At 43.6% G+C, this 21,225-nt stretch overlaps 1 protein-coding gene across 2 annotated transcripts in view; it reads right to left on the reverse strand.

Annotated features, from left to right (window-relative positions):
• Positions 1 to 18,612, reverse strand: part of LOC117460348 (gamma-aminobutyric acid receptor subunit beta-3-like) — a 38,797-nt gene extending 20,185 nt beyond the window's left edge. The window contains exons 1-6 of one of the 2 annotated variants that reach the window (XM_034101715.2): positions 18,083 to 18,612; positions 17,886 to 17,977; positions 17,701 to 17,768; positions 5,822 to 6,042; positions 2,240 to 2,322; positions 1,198 to 1,335 (exon numbers count right to left, since the gene is read on the reverse strand). In XM_034101715.2, coding sequence (XP_033957606.1) covers positions 1,198 to 1,335; positions 2,240 to 2,322; positions 5,822 to 6,042; positions 17,701 to 17,768; positions 17,886 to 17,977; positions 18,083 to 18,162 — 682 coding nt within the window. In that variant the 5' untranslated portion in view covers positions 18,163 to 18,612. The remainder of the gene's footprint in view (positions 1 to 1,197; positions 1,336 to 2,239; positions 2,323 to 5,821; positions 6,043 to 17,700; positions 17,769 to 17,885; positions 17,978 to 18,082) is intronic. The other variant, XM_034101723.2, reaches the window with a different exon arrangement.
• Positions 18,613 to 21,225: the final 2,613 nt, after the last annotated feature.

The raw sequence follows: 21,225 nt of genomic DNA on the forward strand, positions 1-21,225 counted from the left end.
CCACAGTAGTAGTAGTGCGCTCTGCTCCTGCTGGACTGTTAGCGCAATGCAGCACGTCGGAGATAACAAAGACACACACAGCGAGAAGGAGGAGGATATTAAAGGAACACTGAGAGGCAGAAATACCGTGTAGCCTCAAAGGAGAAGTTAAAAATACCCAAAAGGAAACAAAAGAATGATTTTCTCTTCATGTCTTTTTCCGCCTGGGTGTGGCTTCTCCTCACGAGCATAACTTCTCTGAGAGACGATGTTATTAATAAATGTCACACAGCTTTTATTTCCCTCTCTCCTCTGACCAGCTGTTGGTCAGGGAGCGTCAATAAGGCTCTGCACCTGGGACTACATGTGATTAAATGAAGACCTCGCTTTACGTCAAATTAAAAAACAAAGTTCACAACAGGGAGCGGAATCCCCCTGAGAGCAATGAGGGTTGTTAAACTTCTCTTCTGCAATCAACTTAGCAAAATCAATTATAAGACTGCTAATGTTTTAAGAGTTCACGAACTAATTGCTTTTACGCGTCACAGTGACAAAGTGCACCTGGAAATGAAAATGTCTTCAGAAACTGGCCATTGAGAAACGATAAATAACTTGATTGAAGTTAAGGACACTAAACGAGGACCCGATCCCTAATTGAAAGGAAAACGATTCTTAGATTTATCCTCTAAATAAACTGAATTGTTAACTTCATTTCTGCCAATAATCCCCCTTACTCCTACATCCTTTAAGACAAACCTGCAACTGGGCTTTAAAGTATTGACTGATTGAATCGATTGAGGCTACAGTTAGCATGTTAGCATCTGCATGATACCCTACCATTACGTCCAGGGTCAACGGCCCCCTGACATGGGCCCAAATCACTCACGGCGCTTACGTCATGTTTTGGTTTAAGTACCGTCCCCGCGTCCGCGCATCAGCTGCTGTTGAGGGACACTTCAAAGGCATCGCGCTTCCTTCCTTCAAACCAATTAGAAGCTCTGATAAACACAAGTTTGGCTCTGAGGATTTCAGATCAACAGATCGAGCTTTGGCACGGATTTGTCTGCTACAGACATTGATTAAATAGTCAGCTTGAAAATGGGCCAATGCTTGATATGAACAATATGCTGAAAAATAGAACATTCAGTTGTCAGTCTATCGCGTGTGGTTCCCAGCGGACGTTCGGTTTGTAGTCGCCAAAGCATCAACAGTATTTACCTGTGGAAAACACTACGTTTCTGGACACCAGCTTGTAATCGACGATGGAGAACTGAGGCAACTCGATCCGTGTCACCCCCGTTACGGCTGTATCGCCTCCTTTCCAGTAGAACTCGATGTCGTCTGTGGTGTAGCCATCTGCACGAGAGGACACACACACACACACACACACACACACACCAAGGTGTAACCATCTGTCGAACCCTCACTGGAGAGCGAGATATGCAGCGTTGCTTATCTTCCGACTGCGCTGTCACTCGGGAGGAAACATGTTTGAAGTTCTCTCCAAGAACCAGACGTTGCTTTGGAAAGCGAGTCGGTTTAGTCGGTTCACTTGAGTTTAAGAAAAAGTCAAAAAGATATAAAAATAGCTGATAATCACTGTGAAACAAGACATGTGGAGGGAACCGGCATGTGCTCTAGTATTGCATTATGTTGGAGGAACTGGCTTCGTCTGAATTGTAGCTACAAGGATGTATTCAAGGATGTATCACATGTCGATTTCCATTTACTTCATTACAGTACATGCACACATTCAACCCCTATACACAATTTTAAACATTGTAATGTCCTAATATTATAACAGCAGCTAACCCATAGTCATGTGTATCTTGGCCAATCCTTTTGTTGTTTTAGAAATGTCTCTATCGATGCCTAAGACTGAAGCTGAGGGCGTCCGTAAGACCTCTTAAAGCACGCTCCAAAGAAGAAGGAAAAGGTTTCGATATAACATTTGAACCTACACGGGTGCCAAGTGGGTCCCACGTATCTAATAGGAAATGGGAGTGCTCCTATTCGAACATAGCACTTTAAAAACACAAAACATTTGTTACGATTCTCCGTCGGATCAGTCACAGGAGTCATTTCATTACGTGCAGATACATAAAGCTGAAGCAGTCCGTAAGACCTCTTATAGCGCGCTCTGAAGAAGAAGGAAACAGGTTTGGATATAAGCCCTAACATTTGACATGAGGAGCTGCATTAGTTTTCCTCCCGGGGTTCCAGTACGTCAGCCCTAAAGGCTTCAGGTCTCTCTACTCACAGCTCTCGATCTCCAGAGTGCAGTTCTGTTCGTCCAGGGGATACCGCCTGAGATCCATCATACACGCCGCCGTCGTGGTTATCCTGGAACACGGCGCGCAGGGGAGAAGGTGTTAGACGGTATTAGATCAAACAACAGGTTACTAAACCAGGGACTGTACGGGACAGTGGGAATACTGTTAGGAATGTCGTAGTGTCTTTAAAGGACACTAAATCAATTTGTATTTACACTCACTTCCTCAGTTGGTGTCCTTTTACTGGAGAGTATTGGCACTGTCATCTTAAAATACTATCACGGCCTCGCCTCCAATGTGTTACGCTGACTTTGTTACCGTTTAAATAACGACGCTATGGATCACAGGCAGTTCTCCCTCCATGTCCTCACGTCTCAAACCCTCCGCCCAGTGACGAAGTGAACATTTGTGTAAATAAAAATGCTATTAAAGGCAACACTTTCTGGCAGAGCTCAGGGGTTTTGAGGAGGTATCTCTTTGTTTATCAGATGAGCTCGAAAGGCAGACAGTCAGCAGTTAAAATAAGCAGCAAAGTGAAATGCAAATTTGAAATAATTTAGGCTAAGTCTGCCCTGATTAGAAGCCGGCTGCTTGGCAGGTAGCCACTGGAAGACTTCGTGCAGTGCAGATGAAGCTGTGGAAAGCCATTAGGTGCCATCACTATACAGCTAACCCACAACGACAGAACATCAGGACTGCCGACGAGACGTATTGTGACACCCTGCATTTCCTTCCTTCTTGTTATACATTTATAGTATTTTAAAATGTCGATTCCTGTCTGCTATGTGTTCTTAGCAAAGCTTAAACTAGGCTTTAAATCAGTGAATATAATATATGTTTGGATTCAAAAGGAGGTCAAACATATATCGTGAAAAACATTTGGGTTCCCTTCCTTTGTTATATGAGGGCTTGTTTGAGAATATACCGTCCCCCCTTATGTATGATATACACTATTATATAGATATACCTTTGCAAAGGTGCGTCACATGTTTTTGTTAGCCAATCAAAGCAGCTTGTTTGGGAGGTGTCTTATTACAGGCATATTCAGACGGACACAATAAGACAGAGCATGCAGACATGTTTTGGAAGCAACCTAAAATCCAACAGATGAACCCATGAACACGCCTTCGTATGAAATGTCGTGTCCTTATTCCTTAAGACAATGCCTAACGTTGACATCCAGTTTGTCCACGACATGAATCAGTATTCAGGACGTTACGCAGCCTTACCTGACACACATTAGTATTTAACAGTTGGTATCACAAACACCGCGTCACACATCTGCCTTTGATCTCTTGAAAGCATCGAGAGGTCTATAAGTAGACCGCAAAGCTAAAGTGCTGTGAACTCCACTTGCATAATCAAGCATGGCTGCATGGCTGTAACATACGAACACTGAAGGACGCAAACACACGCAAGTATGTGCAAAAACACACACACACACACACTTCTCGCTCTGCACTCTAATAATTCAAAGCATGCATCCATATTCATAGGTCACAGTAACTCTTCTGAACCTGCCTGTGGAGAAGATCAATGGGAATTCAAAACAAGGGCTTTACGCAACACATATCAAACAACAGCTGCACGCTTAACGTTGCATTAATGCGCCGTCTAACCTGCACCCCGCACTTCCTCTGACTGCTTCCTTTAAAGAATCAAATGTCAGCGTGCCCTTGAGCACGACACATAATCCTCTGGCTGCTCAGCGGCCGGCGGCAGAAATCTGCCACGTTCTCAGCATGGGCGACTGCGGTGCCGTAATTGGGCTTTAAACACAGCATTAACTTGACAATGGGAAATATGTGAGAACATTTCACCCTGAGCCTGTTGCAGGGAGGGCGGCTCGTATGCATCGCCGCAGAAAGGTCCCCAGTCCAAAGACATGAATACATGAATACACTGTAACTAGATAAATACATATGGAGAATCAATGACCTCTTCGGCCAGAGTTTATTTGTTGAAAAAGGTCTTCCTGAAACAGATGGGCACACGACGTGCAAGCGCTACTCAACTCGAGGAGAGCATTGTGTGGGTGTCGGGGACTTTTCAATTAAGCACACTGTAAGATGATGCTTTTATTGTGCTTGGCCATTGATTTGGGTTTTAATAGTTTTTAGTACCTTACTGTACCTTTCAGTGTTTTTTGTAACATCTCGGTGGCCTAACAGTTTATTTTTCAGCATTCGGTTGTAGTTTGTAGTACCGTACTTTTCGGACTATAAGCCGCGACTTTTTTCCCCATTTTTGTTGTACCGCTAACGGCCACTAGGGAACCTCCTAAATCTATGGATTTTACAGGTAAAATTAACCACCTTTAACCCTACGGGCTCTAGGACCGGTCCGCGCCCGCCACCTCTAAGCGGCGGGAAAAGAGTGAGACAGGTCGCGCGCCAAAGTGAAAGTGGAACCGAGAGACAGAACGAGAGCAAGACAGACGGACAATTTAGCTGCGGCGGCTTATATGCAGGTGCGCTTTATAGTCCGAAAAGTACGGTAGTTTGACTCTCATCTTGTATTATTTCTGTTTTTAAAAAAAAAGATTGCGATGGCCAAAGAGCCCAATTGAAGGCTTTCATTGAAGAGTTGTTGGTTGTCTTTGCACCCTCTTAGGATATCTTGACAATTCAGAAACAATATGGAGAGTATCTGCAAGCTTTTCCAGCAATCGGTCCTTCATCATTTCTGGTTCCAAAAACCAAATAAGGGCGAGAGCCACATTGTGGTCAAGGTGACTAGTATGTCCACTTGTTATGGGCTACACACACAGTGTCGAGTGGTAGGATACATTCATTGGTTGTTTCTGTGTTCTCCTAGGACTTGTATCTTCAGAACATGGAGAAGAAAGGGTATTAGGTTGCAGTTTGACCCTCGTCTTGTATTCATTCTGGTTCCATAAAAAGATTGCGACGGCCAAATTCAAGGCTTCAAAGCGGTGGTTTGTAACATCAGGATGACTAGTACTGTAAGCCCACTTTTCATTGGCTACCCAGACCTAGAATCAATACGTTGTTGGTGGTGGTATTTGCACCGTCTTCGGATATGTCGACACTTTAGAAACATTATGGAGAGTATCTGCAAACTATTTCAGCAATCGTTTTTTTAATTTTTTTTTATTATTGTTGTTTTGTCGTATGTTTTATCCTATGTGTTACCTGCTGCCGTTTTATGCCTTTTATTCTACATTTTATAGTTGTACTGTGAATTGTGTCCTGTACTGTGTTGAGAAGGGTGCTATATAAATAAAGTTTTACTTACTTACTTAGTCATTTTGTTCACAAAAACGAATAAGGCAAAGGCCAAACAGCCGTATGTGTAGTCAGGGTTACTGGTAGTCCACTTGTAATGTCCTACTCACTCGTGATAGGATAAATTCAGTGATGGTTTTGGTTGTTGCAACCTCTTAGGACTTGTATTTACAGAATTTTGGACAAGAAAGGGGGAGCAGTGTGAAGCAGAACCAAAGGATTAGTTGACAATGATATAGGGAGTCTCTGCAGAATATATGCATCCTCCTTCCCAACTCTCGTGTCAGACAACATGGGGTAATAGTGTGAGTCAGAACCAACCTGAGGCCGTAGAGAACGGTCCCGTCCGGATGCAGGCGGATCATTCTGTTCTTGACGGTGACTCCGTGGACGAAAGACTTCTTGTCGTTGAGGAAGTATGTGTCGGGGACCCAGAGCGAGTCGGCAACCCTGTTATCCAGAGTCAGGTTGAGGGGGATCCCTAAGTAGGCGAGACGCTTGTCCCTCCAGTACTGCTGGAAATACATGGTCAACGTGTAGTCCTACGGAAACACACACGGGACAAAAGACAACGGGTCACGTTTGATGGTTAAATACATCATAGATACTAGGGCTGCTCGATTAATCGTATTTTAATCGCAATTACGATTATGGCTTGCAACGATTACGAAAACAACGTAATCGAAATAAAACGATTATTATTTATTTTATTTTTTGGTTTTTCAGTTGAGTTCTACTTAACGTTCAGGGTAATCAACTGTTAAAAACATACTGTTCACATTTTTTTCTCCAATAAATTGATGTTTTCAAAGTAAATGGATAATCGTTTTTAATAATCGTGATATCAATTATTGACCCAAATAATCGACATTATGATTTTTGCCATAATCGAGCGGCCCTAATAGATACACTAAATGTGTCTAAACCCACCAGACTCGGGGACGGTTTCATCCCACAGGCCATAAGACTGAACACCTGAACTTTTGAAAGAACATCCATCAAGTCAAATTCCTCGTCCGTGTCAACCTACCTGGTAACAAACCTGTTATTAGTCATTATTCCAATTACATGTATAGACTCTTCTTGCACTATTTCTATTCTATTTTATTTACTTTTATAATATTTTATCTGTTTCATTGTGTTGCACAGTTGGAGGAGAAGCCTGTGACCTAAGATTTCCATCGACGACACAACGACAATAAAAGCCTTGGATGTTGAATCTTCTGCAGAAGCAAATATTGACAGCTCTGAAATATTAACTGCCCGTTCCCCACTGTTGGAGCTCCTAATATTTACACGACACGACCCAGCGTCCTGCCCGCATACAGAGCGAGAGCCAACTGGTCCATTCGCTGCAGCCAAACTCTCCCAAGATCCTTTGCCCTCCCTTCATGAAAGCATTAACATCGATATGCTGTCGTACAACAACACGCGTGACTCATGGAGCTGCAGCGTCCCTTTATATCAACAGTAGTGTATTCCCAGTAAGCAGTGATTCCAAAGCTTGTGTTTTATTTCATTTCAAAAAGGCTGAGATTTACACGACTTTATTCCAATAGCTTTTTTGTACTTTGATTGTATCGTGATGCATTTTATGTACGGTACGGGACCCGCATGGATATATGTACTTTAAGTGAAGATATATTGCACTTTCCTCGTAGATTCAACCCAATTAGTTTGACAACATTTCCCCAGTCCCCAAATGCACTATATACAAAGATTGGATATCAAAATGCAAATAGTAGTATATAAAAGCTTTGTGTTTGACTATTTTCAAACTACTGAGCTCAAATGTGTAGTATTTGTATCTGTCTGTAATACACCCTCACTATCTGGCACCTAAGGCAAGACGTACTTAAGTCCAGCCATGAAGATACTGTTGGGATAGGATAATAAGCATTGTGAACATTTGCTGGATAAGATTTCTTGAAATAAAATGGGATATTTTGATATATTAGATCTTGTGAGATGTATTTTGAGCTATGTTTGACCCGGATAGGGAAGTGGAAAGACATATTCTGACTAGATATTAGACGAATATACTTCTCGTTTTTACCGTGTGTAAAAATAGGATGCTTAAAAAACAGTTTTATTTTGCATTGATTCAAGTAATATGGGATATTTGGATACATGATATCTTATAATTATCTGGGGAATTGTATGTTGAGCTATATTTTTTACCAGGATAAGGAAGACATATTCTGACTAGAGATACAACAATTATACTTGGTAAGAATTCAAGTTATTACAGTGTGTGTAAAATGTTTTATTTAGCATTGACTCCAGTAGTATTTGACCAGAGAAGTGAAGATAGAGGACAGAGCCCCTCCCTTCCTCCTTCCTTCCTTCCTTCCTTCCTTCCTTCCACATCCCATAATCCACTTACCCGAGCTAACAGTCTCTCTCATATTTCTGTTTCTCCCTCCCTCTCTCTCGCTCTCTTTCTCCCTCTCTCTCAGGGCCATGCCATGATCTCTCTCTGCCCGCTGTGGCGTTGAAATGAAACCCGCCCGCACCAAGCTGGCACGAACACATGTCCATCGCTGCTGCGTATATATCAGGTACGCACCAAATGTCAAATACTGATAATGAGGATTAAAACGTCCATTGCAGTGAGCACGGCTTCCCGAAGACGTTGCATAACTGGAATCATCAACACTTATAACTAAAACTGAACTGAAATTAGAATTGCTCGTTAATTATTCATCCCTTTATTTTGACTAATTCTTCCTACATGTTTTCCACGATGGGTTAGCACACAGGGAAAGTCTTAGTCAGCACAGGATACAGATGGGTCCCCCAGCATGAGGAGGAAAGAGATTTGGCACCGAGCCACGGAGGTATAGTGGTGGAAACATGGCGTGGTTGGGGTCCGCCAAAACGGTGGAGCCAGTCTGGTTGTGCTTGGCTATTGCCAATTATATGGAAGTAAATAAAGTAATATTGTAAAAGATTTGGTTTTATGATAGCATGTACCTTTTATGATATCATTTCTAAGCACTAATCTGCAATAATTGCGATAGATACACTATTTTATCCAGCAATAATCCCCAAAAATATAGATTTCCAGCTCCGAAATGTGCTGCCTTATCTGTTTTTATATCGTTGTAATTGCGATATCTTTGGATTTGGGCCAATTATGTGCGAATAGATCGAGTAGTATTCTAAGAAAATGTGGTTTAAGATATCAATTAGCCTTTATGATATCATTTCTAAGCACAAATCTGCAATAATGTCATAGATACATAGATATCGATCTCCAGCTCCAAAATGTGAAGATTTGCGGCTTATCGTTGTAAATTGGGTTTAAAAGCTAAATGTTAAATCAATTAATAACAAAAAAGAATCAATAGACTCATTTATAATGAAAATTGTCATCAGCCCTAGAGGTGTGTGTGGCCGCCTTTTATTCCCATTGGTCATTTTAACCAGTTATTGGCAATTACTGTACACACATGTCTCCTCATTGACTGCTTTTATGAACAAAAAACCACGTCAGAAATCAAAGATAAGAGTCTCTCCATTGGGGTAAAGTCAATAGATGGGCCTGTCCCACTGTTTTGGCCAAGCTTGACCCACTCTGCCATGCTATATATATGTTATATATCAAAGGCACCCTATAGGACTCATCTTTGCACACTGTACAGCCTAACTGCATGGTCCTCACGTAGGATGCAGCATTGGTTTTTATTAATGTATAAAGCCATTTTAGGAAAGCTTCCACTGCACCTATGTGCTCCAGTTTGTGACTCTTACGACCTCAGACCCGGTGCCTGGATACGGGTTCCTGCCGTGCGGACTGAGGCTGGGGAAAGAAGTCTTTTTTATTTTGGTCCTTGGTCTTGGAACGACCTTCAATCACGCCTCAAACTGAGGGCACTTGTCTCAATAGCATGCTTTAAATTGAAGTTGTCTGAGGTCCTTACCACCAGCTGCTCTTGCACTAGTAAGTAGTGCACCTTTCTTACTGTGTAGTGACGGCTTTTTCTTAGTTATGTTCTCTGTATTCTACATGTTTGCGTCATGTGTAACGCTGCTGCCTTCTTGGCCAGGTCAGCATTGTAAATTAGATTTTATCTCAATGCTTTTTTATGTGGTTAAATAATTATTTAGTTGACCCTAAATGTGTTTGGAAACATGCTAACCCTGTGAAACTATAGGGGACTTGAGGAGCCACCATTTTAGCATACTTGTAATACAAGGGGACTACTCTTCCTTTTGGATAGAGTTTATAACATTATGTTGCTCTGGAGAAGCTTTGCAAAGTCTGCAGCTGTTATATAACAGGAACTACTTTCTCTCTTTCTCTGATTTCAGAGCAGCGCAGAATATATGAATCTATTAGCCCCGTGACAAAAAACACTAACAACTCCTCCCTAGGTTAATCTTCTCCCTTCTTGAGTCACAGCGGACCAGCGATGGCATGCCGCCTCTTGGAGAATTAATCCCCGTCGGTTTCCAGGCTTCGGTGTCAGGGAGGGCGATGTGTGCGATCGGTCTCCGTCTCGTTAAAGGAGTCGATGTGGATTGATCACGGCATGTGGAGAAATGACATTAACCGGGTGCTGTGGACTCTCCTCCATCACGTTGAAACGTAACCTCCATCAATCCCTACGAATGACTGATGTCGCTTTCACACGGCTTCCTTTTGACCCCTATCATATCCCGCCTCTCGAGGTATCCATCTCTCGCTAGAGTGCCAGCAGCTAGAGTACGCGCGACTAGTAGGACATACATGATTTAAATTAACCATGTCGTCGGTACAAACACACAGCCAAGCAATCCTCATCAATAGTGCATGCAGACAATCGGATTGCATTTCAGATGAGGCGCTTTGGGTACCTGCTCTGAGCCTTGAGGGACTTTTCTTTCTTTCTATGAACTATGGATTATGAATTATTGACAACTCTCCCATCTCCCACAACACATCCGTCCCAATACACAGCTTGGTTATTAGCATATGTTTTCAGCGCAGATAATGACCAGTGGAAATGATTTCCAGCAAGCCTCAATTATTCAATTAACCCGACTGGATTATCACTTTCATTCAGGGTGTGTGAGAATTCAGATAAGCAGACTTTTGGCTCCGAAGTGACCCATATTCAATGTAATCTCCCCTCTCTCTCGCTGCAGCGCTAGCATACTGACTGCTACGTCCTGATAGCACCAGTATCTAGGAAACATCCTGCTAACGGTGTTTGTCACATGGCATATGCTCTCTGTCCCCGGCATATGCTGGAACCGGCTCATCATCATAGGCCGCCGCCGCACCATAGGGGAGGGAGTAGAGGACGTGTTAATAAACCCGAAAAGAAATCATCATTACACATAACAAAGCCGCGCGGCTCAACATGAAAAATAAATGACCGCCGGCTTTCCCGCGGATAAACTTCACATCTCGGGGAAACAAACGATGATGTGAGATGTAATCACTGTGTACTCCGCGTGAACCCACGTCCAAGTAAAGCAATTTGAGTCACTTCGATGTAATTTGGAAGCCCCCCCTGGGGATGGCCCCCGAGGCGATGTATCACCGCAGTGCGGGGGAATCCCTCAGCGACTTCCTATCCTTCTGCTGCTATAGAATATAAAAATAGCCCCGTCCCTTATTGAGAGCAAACACAAGGACTGAGTTGGGCTTTTCTTCTTCAAGTGTACACCGTGTTGCCGTCTGCAATATACAGTATAATTCCCTCACCGTCTAATATCTCATGATGTATTGCCTCATTTCCAGGTACCAGGAGGCGGGGAAAGACGGCACATGGTGAATGTACAAATAAAACTCTGTCTAAGAGCCCCTGAGGTACACACCACTGTCCTTCTTTTATTAGAGTATATCACATGTTATCCCGCTTGAAGATTTCATTTACACGAAGCTTTTTGATGTAAAACTATGTTAAAATGCGTTGGCTTTTATCTTTTCTTATCTTGAGGAAAATAGGATGTCTTTTTTGTATTTATCGAATGCTCCCAAAAGTGTGTCATGTGCTCGAACAACAGATGCAGGAAGAGAAGGCGCAGCTCGAGGGGAGACGCAGGTGTCAGAGGTCTCGTGTGGGAAGAAGGCAAAGCATAAAGGGTCATCCAACACAACCCTTCAAAATAAGAGTCGGTATGTCTTTCTAAAGGCAACAAGCAGACAAAGAGACTCGTGCCAGAATCAGATTGTTTAGCTTCAGCAGCACGTGCTAATGACTTCTGACCGAAATGAACGAGTTGTCTAAACCTGTTTTATTATTCATGATATGAACATCCATGCCAGCAGCCATTCCTCTCGACTCACTAATAATACAATGATCAATATAACAAAAGCAAGGATTGATTTCTCCCGACCTTTACCTCTAAAGACCGTTTCCCGCGGGACGCAAAACCCACTCAAATCTGGGTTTTGTATTTAGCGGGAAAGGTTACAATCGGATCCATTAGCACAACATGACTCTGAAGTCACGGCGTGCACCGGCTTCATCTGAGCGGCAGCAATGGGAACCCGACACCGAGGTGGATTCAAACTCTCATTATAGTGTATCAATGTACACGACAAGCCATTTGACCTTCTTTCAAACTTGAAACACCGGTCAAAAGTATATGTGTTAGTCTTCCCACTTTTCCATCAATGAGCAACTCTAGTGGAAGAGAAATGTAATAAAGTAACCATTGTGACGTGAGCGAGGTACACCAGAACGCATTCGGAGGCAAAGGGAAAGAAGTCGAACCCCAATGTTTTCATCTACTTATTCTGCTGTAAAACGGACTTCGAATCGGCTTCAAAACCTTCGCTGCAGCGGTCTTTGCTCTCCTGCTCGTATCCGCCCCTCCATTACACTTAGAGGAATCAGACTGATGACCTTTCCAATAACCCCCCACCATAAATCCAGTTCATAGTTTCCCTGCCGCTCCCTTTTGATTTGCCTCACCATGACGCCTGCTTGAGTGGCACTGAGAGGAAAAACGAGGCCGCTGCCGCCTGTCACTTTCTTTGATTCCCCAGCTTCACAGTCTTAACGGTATCCGCCGCTCAGAGCGAGAGGAAGACTGCGGGGTTAGCGAAGCAGCTTCAGTGTACGCGTCCTTTGGCTACTTCAACCAGGAAGTGGCCGCTCTCCGCTTCACCCCACAGCGTTGCTCTCTCCTGAGGCCAATTACATTCCATCAGGCAGGAAGCCGGATGACGGGTAAAAGACACGAGGGTATATTAAGCCATACTCGCAGCTCGAAGGGAGATATGCTCTTTTTCCGTATAGCTCGACGTCCTATATACCATAATTAGGGTGACACAGTTTGTGCAACATCTGATGCCAATATTTATGCAACGCCAAAATACCTGTCAGACTCGGCTGTGTCACCTTTCACACTTCTGCAGGGATCACACCGAGAGAAACATGAAGGTACTTTATGGAGATGTTGTCTCCGTAACGCAAAGCAGGCAGCCGGAACATTTGGAGAAGCGGAGATGGAGAGAGAGATCTTTTCACCTCTCCATAATGACAGATTTTTTTTCTTCTCTTCGACACCCACACGCAGTCGTGGGTGTATGGATGACTAGCTTGTTCAGCCTGTTAATTGCAACTACACACACACACACACGCACACACACACACACACGCACACACACACACACACACACACACACGGTTTCAGACTCTGACCATTTCCCTGTGATTTAATTTCTCAAAATGATGATGACTTCCACGAGGCACGGCTAATGGGCTGCGATAAACACCGCCATGTCTGCAGCAGGTCTTTGATAATGAAAGCACACCTACACACGGTGCCCTGATATTTAAATATTCTTAATTGGGGTGTTTCAAAACATTGCTAAATGCTGGCTCTGCGGCAATTAAAATAATCACCCCGAACCTTGGTCCCAACCCCCGGTCTCTGCACTATTAAGTGACACGTTTGTTAGCGTGAATCAATAAGTGGACACAGCTAGTTTCTAAGTAAGCACTGCCTCGGCACACACATCATCTGTTTTGCCGTGCTCGGATCTTGTCCTCGTGTGTGTTTCTCGTCTGCCGAGGCCCCCGGCACGCCACCAACAAACCTCAGAGGTAATTAGTGCGTCTTTCTCACACGTTAGCATCTGCCTGTGCAGGAGCCCCCCGCTCAGAGTTAGCCGACCTGCCCTGCCAGGTGGATTTCTGACGTGCCAGATGTAACATTCAGTCGTCTTCTTGCTATCTTTTCTTCCTGTCAGCTCCCCCCTCCTCTCTCTGCCTGGATTTCTCACCTCTTCAAGCCCTCGCTTTTCTCTGCTCTTTTCAGTCCTTCAATAAATCTTAGCATCGTATCTTCTCTGCTCCCATGTCTTGCTTTCTTGTTCAGGTCTGTTGATGCATTGATTGCCCGAGTGTTGTCTCCAGTAAAATTCCCAAGGCAGCCAAAGACCATCTTCGATTCTGCCACGGTTGATGAACATGAACTCCCACTGCACATCAAATAAAACCAGAGTGGAGGTATGTACAGTATTGGGACCAGGGGAGTACACGGTGTGAGTAAAGTGCTCAGTGTCGAGATAAAGGGACTGTAAAACAATTATTGGAGTGGGTGTTTTATATTTCAGTTTCTAAAAAACAAGTTCCTCCCCAGAATATTCAATATTGTCTTTCACATTCCCCCTTACATCTTAAACTATAGCAGTGAGTTGTTGTGTTAAAGGGTGATTTTGTACATCAAATATGTATGCATGTACTACTGCATATGAGAAAATACGTTTTAGTGCAAATACTGCCGCTTTGGGGTTAAACATGTGTTTCCCACTTGAGGCTAACAGCTATAGGCTACATGTGTAGCTACTACCATAACACAGCTAAATATCCTACCAAAACTGTGTACCGCCAAGTTGCATCATGGGTAATGTAGGCGTCTGGTTTTGAGGACAAAGAATGGATGGACTACAAAATATATGAGCAATTTCACTACATTTTCGACTTCCTCCTACCCTAAACCACAGTCCCTAATATAGTATGTTGACCTGCATGGACTAAGCATGCATACTTGCAAGGATCAATCCCTCTTCTCTCTAGTATACATGTGCACATTCACATGCCTGAATGCACACGTATATCAGCGTTTAATACCGGTGAGAGGATTATATTGACCCAGGATCATTTTTCACCCTCAACCTTAATCACTGATAAATGATAAATGGACTGTTCTTACTACTGTAGCGCTTTATCCAGTCTTTAAGACCCCTCAAAGCGCTTTACATGTCGTTCACCCTTTCATACAGAGCAGTGTACCTTCCTCTAGGACAGGGGTGTCAAACTCAAGGCCCGGGGGCCAAATCCGGCCCGCGACTTCATTTCATGTGGCCCCACAAGAGCTTGTAAATAATATAATATGTTTGTTATACGGTTACATTCCGATTTACAGAAGCAGGTTGCCCATAAACTACATGTCCCACAATGCATCTCAAATTTGACTTTTTTCTTCTAAATATGCCTTTTTTCTCAGAATTTACTTTTTTTCAAAATGTCACTTTCTTTTTCAAAATGTCACTTTTTTTAATTGTGCTTTTCTTTTTAAATCATTTTGTGACATTCTCACTGAAGAGACTTGCCATTATTTGCCAAAGACTTCTGCTTCCAGACGTAGTTAATTATGAAGTTATTACCCTATCCGATAATAATCCAATGCAGAGGCAATAATGTAATATAATACATTATTTTAAATATATTAAATATTTATTATGTATTTTTATATAGTCTTAAAGTTACACCCGGCCCTTTGAGTGCAACCATAATGCGAATGTGGCCCGTGATGAAATTGAGTTTGACACCCCTGCTCAAGGACCTAACATTCACACACATCCACACACCGTCGGCCATCGGGAGCAACTCAGGGTTAAGTATCTTGCCCAAGGATACATCGACATGTTGACTGCAGGGGATCGAACCCACAACCTTCTGGTGGAAAGACGACCGCACCCCCTCGCAGCCACAGTCGCCCCCCACTGACATCGATGAATAACCTTAGCCCTGATTGATCTGCAACTTCATGATCCATTTCCTAAACATTATATCTCACTACGTCCCTTTTCTAAACAAATGAGTGAGCAGATGTTGGATCTCACCTACCCACGCTGAAGCTGCAGAACCGTAACTCACCAACAGCAGAAACCTCAGGCTCTCTACTCGCTTGTGTTGCAGTATTTTCTCTTTGTATCTGAGGTCACGCCGACAAATGTTTGCCAGTATTGTTTTGCAAATCTGTGCTGCTTGTAGAACGCAGTTGTTGGAGCCAGGCCTCATTTCAGCACAGCAGTGCAAGTCAACTCGTTCCCCCAGCATTAATGCATGCGGGTCATTCCGGAGTGGATTTAGCAGCTGGAGTTTTCTTGAAGTGAATGCAAGGCCGAGCCTGACAACAGACCGAAATAGAGGGGGCAGAATGTATCATGTTGTGTGTTGGATAAACCAGGACAAAAGCACTCGTTATCCCGGTCCCACTGGAGCGAGCCCCGGCTCCACGGCCACAGACGGTCCCGGCGTCGCATGAAAAGCATCCACCAAATGTCAAACGCTGGTGTGAAAAACAACAAGCAGCTTGACCGGTCTTGTTTTGGCTTCAACACCGGATCGCAGCCAACTGCTCATCGTCTAACGAGCACCGATGCACGCGGAAGCAGTCCCTCGGTGCAATGGTGGCGATGAGAAACGGACCCAATTAATTATCTATTTACGTGTGAACTCAGCTGTCTGGTTCCTGCCCTGCACTCGCATAATTGGCTTGCTAGCTGATGTTAGCCACTGAGCTCTTGGATCCTTCAAAGTGTTTCAGCCATTTGTGCATGAAAATATGATTATGCATACATCTACATAGTTAGCTATTTTGTTTTAGTCAATTGAGGCTCCGAAATTATAACAGACTTTTGATCAATTATATGAAATGGTCACAAAACATAAATGTCAGGACAGAGTGAACATGGCAAGATGATGGATTCAAATGGCTTGCTTTTAAGTAGAAACTCCATCTTCAATCAATTAAAACGGCGAATCCTTACAGTTGAGTAGCTGAACATTTGTACTTTTTGGGCTAACAAATTACTAGGTTTGAACTATATGTACATTTCAGCTGAATAAATGAGATGTATATACAGTCAGTCCTTTTTAGGAGTTGCTTTGGGCGTGTTCTCTAATGCCAAAGGTCACGGAGCTCTTGTCTCCCACTCCGAGTGCTGGTAAGTCAAAGCCAGGCGTCACCTGGTGAAGAAGCTATTGAGCCATTACTATTGATCAACACACACACACACACACACACACACACACACACACACACACACACACACACACACACACACACACACACACACACACACACACACACACACACACACACACACACAGATAAATAGTGATCATTTTCTAACATGATGGCGCAGTAAAAAGCTAGCCTTGCTCCTCTTAAGTAGATCTGGTCAATAAGCAAAAGCATTATGTGAAGTGATGTTCACAATCAGACCGGGGTTGAGTCCCTGACTGACCTGAGCTTGACTCCTCCGGGCACATGGAGCACGTCTGAGCAGAGGTTTAGGCTTCAGAGGTTGCATCAAAATCAATACCTTAACATGTGTTCACTTCGACAGGTCATTCATGTGGGCTTAGCATCTCTCTCTTATCTCCAAAGCAACGTGGGTCTTCGTCTGTGGATACGTTACGACACATCAGCCTGAAGAGACTTTTCGTGTCGACACAGGCCGAACTGCATCACACTCACACATGAGCAAATCAGCTCTCCTTCTCTGCCCAGCGGCCTTGGGAGGACGCTCGTGAAACACTGAGGTTAACAAGCAGCGGTTTGGATACAAAGGAAACCACTTAAAGGCTGGAGAGTCCAACATCAGAGCATGTTTCCCTCGCTCGGCGTCCTGCTCTGCATGTGGACTGTATTGATTGCCAAACCACCGTTGCAGCTCTAATCTGTCCTCTAAGTGAGCTGCTGTGAAGATAAGCACTGTCAGGAGCTGCATTATGCTCATGTGTTACACCCGGGCTCTGTGTATGCAAGGTAGCGCAGTGTGCAGCGGGTGAGATAAAGATGTTACTGCTTACAGGAAACCCAGCCCATCACATAATGGCTCGGGAGGAGAGAGAAAAAGCTGGATTTACATCCGCACTGAGTGCCAATGTGCAGAGGCAGCAGGACTGCATACATTATGCGGCTGAGTAAACACAGAGAAACAGTGATAATGCACTCACCATGTTGACTTCTGACACCATGTCTATGCTGGCCACGTCTATGCTCATCCCCACTGCCACGGGGGCGCCTGCAAGAGGTTACAAAGCACAATATGTAGAGGCCCTTTACACCTGACCACAACACTGTGAATGGCGCCAAACATAAAGCACAGGGGGGATTAGGGGGAGGTAAACATGGCACCTACCTCCAAAGTCCGGCCTCAGTCGGATATCATAACCCTTCAGGAGTTTATCCACCGTCTCCTTCACGAAAGACATGTTCCCCGGTTCATTGACGCTGCAATGAGAGCAGAAGAAAGAAGGGGGGACATCACCTTGGCTCCGGCTGTCAATCAACCCGTGCAGTAACCTTGACTTCTCACAGAATGACAAAAGCACTCACCTTTTCGCGCAACACACAATCGAACCGACAACCAGTGCGGAAAAGACGCGAAATTGACGCACCCTGTGCAAAGGAAACATCACCCCTGTTTTTGTGTATGTGTGCCTTTCTGCGTTGTTTACAACCACAACAACAGCAGCAACAGTCGAGACGGTTCCGGACGCTCTTTTAAAATCAGAGTAAATCCATTGATTGCCCGGAGAGGTGAAAGTCGACTGAGAAGAGGGGTAAAAGTCAGCAGCTGGCAGTGGATGGAGTCAGATGTGAAATATGGGCAGACATCCCCGACTTCAAACACTGGCTCCGGTTTGCCGTGTGTGACTGTGCAGAAGAAGAAGAAGAAGAAGAAGAAGCGGCTCTACATTCAGGATCTGAAGCGCATATTGATGAGGAGTGCGCGCGGGGTGCTGCTGCTGCTGCTGGTGGCGGTGAAGGCACTCGGTTTGTTCAAATGTGAGACGAAGCCCAACACTTACACACTGTAAAAAACATCCACCAGTAGCTAATTTTAAGTCTTTCTTTTTTATATTTGGGGGGGAATATCCCAGAGCTCAGTTTCCCTTTATTGTAATGCATATAAAATCATTTCCAATGCATGAAGTGCTCTGAAAATTCTCTTCATTTTTTTTTATTATTTGGCCAATAATCTGCCTTTGTCTATTTTAGGTCTTGTGTTTTGATTGGATGTGGGTGTTTAAAGGGTCGCTATGGCTTTGTAACACGTACAGTAAGTTGTAGGATTCACAAGAGACATATTTCAAAGCAGCTTCAGACAAAATATTCTAACTTTAATTCATGAAAATAGTCAGAAATGTACAAAAACAGTGGATCCTACAATTCCCATAATATAATTTATTTGCATATTGTTATTCAACTCTCCCTGAAACTCGCTTTTAAATAATCTTTTTAAAGTTAAAGAGAATATTATGCAACTATTTCACAGTTCAAGTTGTGTTCCCCATGTTCTATATATATGTCAAATGATATAATGCCTAAATATTTTTTTTTCTCTTAATAGTACAAATTATTTAAGCTATATCCAAGACCCAATATCTAAGTAAGTAAAACAAGAATGGAGTTGAAACCATACATTTTTCCTCACGAATATATTTTAGGACTCAATATTCAAATTGGCTTAAATTAAGATGGACATTTTTTACAGTGCTCTTCACGCCATCTGCGCCAATCCCCTTTCCTGTAAAAATGGCGGGACCCGAACCATATCGAGGAGGGACAGGCTGTGGTTATCAACCCATTAATCGATGCTTGTGATTGGTCCTTCAGTGTATCGCCTATAACAATCTCAAATGTATGGCTGTAGCATTGATTATATTCAGACTGAGAGATATTGAAGTCGCCAGACACTCCGGACAATTAAGCTCACAGTTGGAGAACCTCATTAATATATAATATAACCTGTGTGTGTTGTGACATTTCCTACCTCGTGTCATAGATGGCGAACAACTTCTTGTTTCCGTCAACAGCATTCCTGAAAGAAAAGGGCGATGACATCATTAATGCTAAAATAGCTTTTAGCCAATGAAAATGACTTAAATCACAACCACGAACATATCTACTGTTGGGAAATATTGGGGTCTCCTATTTTCACCATATGCTTGAATGGCTTTTGATTCACATTTGAGCAGTTTCATGAGCCTTAAATGTGTATTTTTGTTGGATACCGTGTGTGCGCGCGTGCGTGTGCGCGCGCGTGTGTGTAAACTAATATGTGCAGCCCTCTGTTTCATGTAGTAAAGCAGGAGTCTGAAACAGTGGGATGCCTGCAGGGCAACATATTGAAAGGCACTGAATTTCCTCTGGGAGAGCCCCTCACCCCCACCCTCTCATCTCCACACACACACACACACACACACACACACACACACACACACACACACACACACACACACACACACACACACACACACACACACACACACACACACACACACACACACACACACACACACACACACACACACACACCACACACACACACACACACACACACACCTCTCTCTCTCTCTCTCTCTTTCCTCACACACTTGCCCCCTCTGTCGTCACTTTGCAGGAGCTGTCCGTGGTGTTGAAATCTGCCCCCAGAGGGGACACCATTTCATGTTCGTGCTGTTCCTTCCGCGCGCACAGACTGCCCCTCCAGACGGATTATAGGCATGTTAAATATCAGACACTAATTATACCGGCTGCGAAACGTGGATCTCGGCTTCCCTCTCATGGCAACCGTCAGGATGATAACGACTCCAGACTTTTCTGAAGAGGGCTTTAATTGCATCGCATGTTTTGACATATGTAGGCCTATGCATATTCATGATTTAACATGAATAAATCAGCATGCAAAAAATAGTTAGGCTGGTTGCATAAGCCAAATAAATGCCGTTTGTTGGTTGGTCTTGCAGTAGTTTACTCACTCACCCAGATGTATAAAAACTCACATCAAATTAACGTTTTCTTGAGCCTTCACGGACACCGTAAACACATCCAGCAGCACTAATATCAGATGTGTTTTGGCAGTGTTTTTTTTTTTAAACCATGTGTCTCAGATTTATGCCGTCAGCAGGTTAGTTACGTTAGTCTGCAGAAAGTGTGTGGAGTATCTCCGAAAAGGTGAGCAAATAACGTTAAAAGTAACTGAAAAGGGTTTGAAATAGCGAAAGTAATATATGGTTTACATATAGTGCCATAGATCAGAGAAATGGTTGAGTTTACTAAGATATTAAACGGTGGAAAACGTGTCTTAAAGTCATGCAAATGTAATCGATCACAAATCCTAATTATTGATCCCCTGGGGCGAATTGGGGTACGCACGATCTTTATATAATTGATCGATAACAGTTCAGATGAATATTTGAAGCATGGCAGGTGATGTTGATCTGACAGGGTGACGACAAGGGGGAAACTGATATGACATTTTAAATGTTGAATTCAGCGATAGCGTTTTAAATCCCGCACCTGATTTTGTTAACATCTGACTCCCCCCCCCCCCCTATAGTTTCCCTGCCAGTGCGCCTCCTCCTCCAAACCCACCAATGGGCAGCACCTATTATAACAAATGATTAGTCTGTGTTGCAGCACCAGCAGTAGGCGGTATAGCATCGGGACGGGAAAAAATGTGGAGAGAATCC

Source organism: Pseudochaenichthys georgianus, chromosome 2, assembly GCF_902827115.2.
Source record: "Pseudochaenichthys georgianus chromosome 2, fPseGeo1.2, whole genome shotgun sequence".
Lineage (NCBI taxonomy): Eukaryota > Metazoa > Chordata > Actinopteri > Perciformes > Channichthyidae > Pseudochaenichthys > Pseudochaenichthys georgianus.